The sequence below is a fragment of the Vicia villosa genome, linkage group LG7 (assembly GCF_029867415.1).
Source record: "Vicia villosa cultivar HV-30 ecotype Madison, WI linkage group LG7, Vvil1.0, whole genome shotgun sequence".
NCBI lineage: Eukaryota > Viridiplantae > Streptophyta > Magnoliopsida > Fabales > Fabaceae > Vicia > Vicia villosa.
In genome coordinates, this window is record NC_081186.1 from 41,291,939 (window position 1) to 41,298,845 (window position 6,907).

Genomic DNA, 6,907 nt, shown 5'->3' on the forward strand with positions numbered 1-6,907 from the left:
TCTCAGTCACACACTCACAAAGAAATGAAGAATCTATTATTTTGTCTCTTTCTTTTTTCATTCTCATTTTTTTGTTTCTTTGCTTGCTCAATTGCAAGTATAAAAAATATCAGCACAGACGAGTCTGCTCTTCTAGCAATTAAATCCCTCATTACTTCAGACCCCTATAATATGTTATCTAATAATTGGTCAAGTTCATATTCTGTATGCAATTGGGTTGGTATCAGTTGTGATAAGAAACACAATAGAGTTCACAGTTTGAATCTCACAAGCATGGATCTTAGAGGCACTCTTTCCCCAAATATAGGAAACTTGTCGTTCCTTGTTATACTTGATCTCTCCAACAACAGTTTTGGTGGCCAGCTTCCCAAAGAGATCTGTTGGTTGCGCCGATTAAAGGCTCTTGAAGTCAACCATAACGAATTTGTTGGAGGAATTCCTATAGCGTTGGGAGAATTATCACAACTTGTATATTTAGATCTCTCGTTTAACAACTTGAATGGTTTTATCCCTCAATCTATACACAACTTGTCTAAGTTAGTGTACTTAGATTTTGAAAAAAACTCCATCGAAGGTACCATTCCATCAGCGGTTGGACGACTTCATCGACTGAAAAGTTTGAATATTGGTGAAAACGAGATGTCGGGTTTATTACCCAAAGAAATCTCAAACTTATCTTCACTTGCTGGATTGTTTTTATCTTCCAACAGTTTTTCAGGTACTTTCCTTTTCCTTGATAATATTATTTTATATTTATTTATTTATTAATGTAAATAAATTATTAGGGTAATATTCATAAATAGCAATTTTTTTTAAATTATTAAATTTAACAAAATTAAGAAAAAAATCGTTAACCTCCTATTAGCTCCACCACACATCTTTTTCATCTTCATTCCATAACAATATTAAGTAGAAAAAATTTACTTAAATCTTCATCTCCTTAACAAAACACAATCTTAAATAAAATATAAATTTAAAACCAAAATATATATAAAAGTTTTACACTGTAGTGCACTGACAGTGTAAAACTTTTTACACTGTCATCCAATTGAAACAAATTGTTTTGTCATGTTATATAAATTTTTTTAAAATTACAATCTGATTTGTTCTGATTCATGGTCTGATTGATTGACAGTGTAAAACTAAGTGCTTTTGAAATAATTTATAAAATAAATCTTCAATCGAAAAAGAAAAATCTAATTTTTAATTTTTAAACTAGTCTATAACTAAAAATTGATTATAAACCAGTTTATAAATACAATCTAGTTCTAAACTAATTTAAAACTGAATTGAAACTGTTTTATTAATTAATTGATTTTTTATTAAAATGATTTTCAAAAACTAAACTGAACCATTAATTTGGTTCAATTCAGTGCAGTTCATAAACCACGAACACTCCTACTTAGAACCAATATTTTTATCACGACCTTATTAGCTATTAATTTCAACTATCAAGCATATACTATAAAGTATAAGCAAGATTATCACTCAATTGTATTTTTACCAAACACCCATATTGATAAAACTTTTAGAAGAAATATGGTGCAACATGTAGTGATATATTGATTAATCATTTGAAAACTTTCTTAAAGCTTGTTTGTAAGATATTATTATTTAATTTAATTATCTTAAGTAATTTTGCTTAGTAGTGTCCTTGTTTTATATTTTGTATACTAGTATTGTGAACGTGTGCATGAATATATGGCGGTGGAGTAAGTATTTGACTAACTAAAAAAAATAAAGATTAGGGATGTTCCTCGAGAACAATATTGATAACCTTCCCGGTATTTGTCAAAAGAGGTCGCAGTTCTAAATGTTTTTTTATTAAATCGTCAATCTTTTTCCTTTGATCTGAAGTTTTTCTTATAACCTCTTCAAGGATCAAGGAACAATAGGGACTAGCATTCTATCGTGAATATCATTATAATTACAATTCTTTTTTTATCCATATTTTAGGTCCAATACCCGAGGAGATTGGTTATCTTGATCAACTTGAGTATCTAATATTGGCAAACAATAGCTTTAATGGATCTCTTCCTTCCAAGCTCCTCAACATATCATCACTGGAAGGTTTGTATCTTGAAAAAAATTACTTCTCAGGTAAAATCCAATCGAATACAAGATATAGCCTTCCTAAGCTGCTATCTCTACACTTGAATCAAAACAATTTTGTTGGAAATATTCCAAATTGTATATTCAATGCTTCTAACCTCATTCAATTACAATTGAGTTTCAATGCATTCAGTGGAACTCTACCCAATACTGCATTTGGAGATTTAAGGTTCCTAGAAGTGTTTCTCATATATTACAATGATTTAACAATTAATGATTCTTTCCAATTCTTTACTTCGTTGACGAATTGTAGAAACTTGAAATATATAGGCCTGTCGGGAAATTATATACAATCCAGCCTTCCGAAGTCAATTGGAAACTTAACTTCAGAATCCTTTGAGGTAGATTCATGTGGAATTAATGGTAATATTCCCATAGAAATTGGAAACATGAGCAATTTGCTATTTTTTTCTCTAATTGGGAATAATATAATTGGACCAATACCTTCTACATTTAAAGGGTTACAAAAACTTCAGAGCTTGTATCTTAGTGACAATAGAATAAAAGGATCATTTATTGAAGAGCTTTGTGAAATTAAGAGTTTGGGTGAGTTGTATTTAGGAAATAATAAGCTTTCAGGAGTATTACCAGCATGTTTGGGAAATATGACCTCTCTTATAAAGATACATGTAGGATATAACAATTTAAACTCAAAAATACCTACCTCACTTTGGAGTCTTAGAGATATTTTAGAGGTGAATTTGTCCTCTAATACTTTCATTGGTAATCTTCCACCAAAGATTGGGAATTTGAGAGCAGTTGTATTATTAGATCTATCAAGAAACCATATTTCAAGCAACATCCCTACAATCATTACTTTCTTAAAAACATTGCAGAAACTCTCTTTAGCGCATAACCAAATCTATGGGTCAATTCCCACATCACTTGGTGGCATGGTAAGCTTGATCTCCTTGGACTTGTCCCACAATATGCTAACTGGTGTTATTCCAAAATCCTTAGAATCACTTTTGTATCTTCAGAAAATCAACTTTTCTTATAATAGATTACAAGGAGAGATTCCTGATGGTGGACTTTTCAAAAATTGGACAGCTCAATCTTTTATGCACAATGAAGTTCTTTGCGGAAATCCTCGCCTACAGGTACCTCCATGTCTTAAACTTGTTAAGAAAAGTTCAAAGGCAAATAAGCTATTACTCAAATGCATGGTTCCCATAGTTGTGTCAATCATTTTCATTGTTGGAAGCATAATACTTTTGAAAGTTAACAAAAGAAAAAAGGTTGAAAATACTCTTGAAAGAGGTTTATCAACTTTAGGAGCTCCAAGAAGAATTTCTTATTATGAACTTGTGCAAGCAACAAATGGATTTAATGAGAGTAATTTGCTTGGAAGGGGTGGCTTTGGCTTTGTGTATCAGGGAAAACTTCCTGATGGTGAGATGATTGCTGTCAAAGTAATTGATTTGCAGTCGGAGGAAATATCAAAGAGCTTTGACGTGGAATGTAACACAATGAGAAATCTACGACATCGAAATTTAATTAAGATTATCAGCAGTTGTTCAAATCTTGATTTCAAGTCGTTGGTGATGGAGTTCTTGTTAAATGGAAGTTTGGAAAAATGGTTATATTCAAATAACTATTGCTTAAATTTCATGCAAAGGTTAAATATAATGATAGATGTTGCATCTGCATTGGAATACCTCCATCATGATTCTTCAATACCAGTGGTTCATTGTGATCTAAAGCCTACTAATGTGTTGTTGGATGAAGATATGGTTGCACATGTTAGCGATTTCGGTATTGCAAAGCTCATGGATGAAGGGCAATCTAAAACTCATACACAGACTTTGGCTACTATTGGATACCTTGCACCAGGTCATTTCTTGACCCTTTTTTCTTATATTCTTTTTTATATTTTCATTCCTAATCTATCTATTTGATTTTGTAAAAAAAAAACAAATAACGAGGTGTTTATAATATTAACTTTTTTCTAACAAATTTTTTATTTTTATTATATTTAAGAATATTTGATACTTGATAATATTAAATTATTAATAACATAACATGCAGAATATGGCTCTAAAGGAATTGTTTCTGTAAAAGGAGATGTATATAGCTATGGAATCATGCTAATGGAAATCTTCACCAGAAGGAAACCAACAGATGATATGTTTAATGTAGAATTAAGTTTGAAAACATGGATCAGTGGATCATTGCCAAGTTCAATTATAGAGGTTGTGGATTCTAATTTAATCAAACAAAATGAGAAATATATGGATGACATGTTGACTTGTATGTCAACTATTTTTGATATAGCCTTGGATTGTTGTGAGAATTCACCGGAAGCAACAATTAACATGACAGATGTTAGTGCATCACTGATCAAAATCAAAACTATGGTACTTGCCCATAACGAGGTTTAGTTATTTTCTTCTCTAAAAGGGAAGTGTTAACTTGAAATTTATTTTTATGCATTTTTTCTCATTTTGAAATGTTTATATTAGGGTGTTTTCAATATTGTTTTTGGAATGTTGTCGTGCTTCTTATGGGTTGTTCTTTCAATTTTCTTCACTATTGTATCGAAGTGTACTCTTTCATTTATGTGTTTAAAATTTCTTTTAAAAGAGATCATTTTGAACTAGTTTTTTTTAATGTAAAGAGCTATGCTATTTGTACACTACATTTTTGTAGACCCTATTTACACCGTATATAGCTTCAAGGCAAAATGTTGTTGTGCACGGAAATTAAAGTACAATGAATTATTAAAAAAACTAAAATTAGTAGACCTTATATATACTGCTAATAGAAAAAATTCGTGCGTTCGCACCGGTAAGTTCATTCATAGATTAAATAGCATTTATAAATCTTTCGTGACTAATTCTTTCGGGATAAATAGCATTGCTCTTTCATATATAATATTGAAACCTTTTAAATATGATTATTTACAATATTGAGAATTTAGAGTACCAATAAATATGTAGCAAATCACCAACATGATAAATCCATTATGTTTAATCACTGTAAACATTTATAAATATTACTAATAACTATAAACATTTATAAATGTTTGTTGATTAAATAAAATAGTTATTGCGGTGATAGTGACCCGTGAAATAATATTATTTTGATTATTAAAAATAAAACATAAACTAAGAAGATAAAAAAATTTAATTAAGGGTTATTCCAAATCCATGTCAATATGCCAACAACTATTTTAATAGGCTAGACGAAAATTTGTCACTTTTTCGTGATTAAGTCTTTCGGACTAAATAGCTTTGCTCTTTCATATATTTAAATACAATTATTTACAATATTGAGAATTTAGAATACCAATAATTATGTAGTAAATCATCAGCATGATAAATGCATTATGTTTAATAACTATAAATATTTATAAATATTACTAATAACTAAAAACATTTACAAACAGTTTGCAAATTATAATAAAAAAAGTATTGCAGTGATAGTGTCCCGTGAAATAATGATAGGTTTTAATTACACATGTAAATTTAAAATTTCAAATGAATTAATTTATTATAAAATAAATGATGATTATATAAACTCAATTATATTAAATAATAAAAGAAACAAACTATTAGCAGCATTAGTTCAAAGCTAAACAGTCCAACTTTACAACTTCTCGCCTAATCACTACCCAGTGCAATTTTTGCCTAGAAATCGATATCTACACCTGGGAAATCGCCATCCCACCTCCTAAATCACCTCAGTGATATCTAACAGTCTCAATCCCAATGACTGCATCAAGAAACAACTCAACAAGAAGATTACTTTTCCAAAACAAAACTCAACTCTTTTGCTTAAAAGCTTCCAGAGTGAGAACAACACTCAACTCATTAACTAAAGGCTTCTGAGTGAGACCATTACATCTACCACAAGTATCAAAAGATACAAGGGTGACTCAAAACTACACAAGAGACTCTCAATCCCGCAATACTAAACTTCCCCTAATTTACAAAATATAAAAAGCTCAAAATACATTAGGTTATGTCTTCTCTTTAAATACACCTCTGCAGTCCGTGAGTTTTGAAATCTGCATCCAGATATTTCTTAATCCACAAGCTGATTGATGCACAAAACATGTAGATAAATCTCCTTAAATTTTGGAATACAAATATCAATTGTTTCCTAAATTGTCAAAACATCCCATTTTGGCAACTTGTATACAACTAGAGATACAAAAATTGTTCCATATTTATTCTTCTTGACCTGCGAAATATATTGAGATATATTTAAAAGAAATATCACATAATCAAATCAAATTTGTCAAGATTTAAAACAACATATGTTAATATTCTAGTATAACATGTCACAACATCTTTTAGGATATCTTTCTTGAGCAACAAGTTAGAACATCTTCCATAACATCTTTGCAGTAAACCATAAAATTGTGTCAATCCTAAAACTATGGTACTAACACTACACTAAAATGAATGTGCTTTCGTCATTTTTAAACAATTGACGAACTACAAATTGAATTGTACTTGGATTTTGAATACTTCCAAAAATTCCAATAATACACACGAACGAAGATTTAATGGACACATTCAATGACTGTTTGAATAGGATTTAGAGCCAACTTGTTTTGGCTTTTTTTAAAATAATTTTTATAGTGTTACATAATTTTGTGTACAAAAAAAATTACAAAAAAACTTTTCATAAAAGCTTCAAATGAAAATTGGGTTTGAATAGTTATTCTTAAAATGTTATTTTAGGTATTTCATCTTTTTATTAAAAAAAAAGTTTGGACATCAAAATTTCAAAAAATCACTTAATTTTGAAGCTATTTCAAATAGATTTTCATAAAAGTCATTTTTGA

The 6,907-nt window shown here is 29.6% G+C and overlaps 1 protein-coding gene across 1 annotated transcript; it reads left to right on the forward strand.

Annotated features, from left to right (window-relative positions):
* LOC131620467 (probable LRR receptor-like serine/threonine-protein kinase At3g47570) lies at nt 1-4,888 on the forward strand. The gene is made up of 3 exons (XM_058891551.1): nt 1-718; nt 1,957-3,945; nt 4,141-4,888. The coding sequence occupies exons 1-3, from the start codon at nt 25-27 to the stop codon at nt 4,491-4,493; spliced, it is 3,036 nt and encodes a 1,011-aa protein (XP_058747534.1). The 5' UTR covers nt 1-24; the 3' UTR covers nt 4,494-4,888.
* Nucleotides 4,889-6,907: the final 2,019 nt, after the last annotated feature.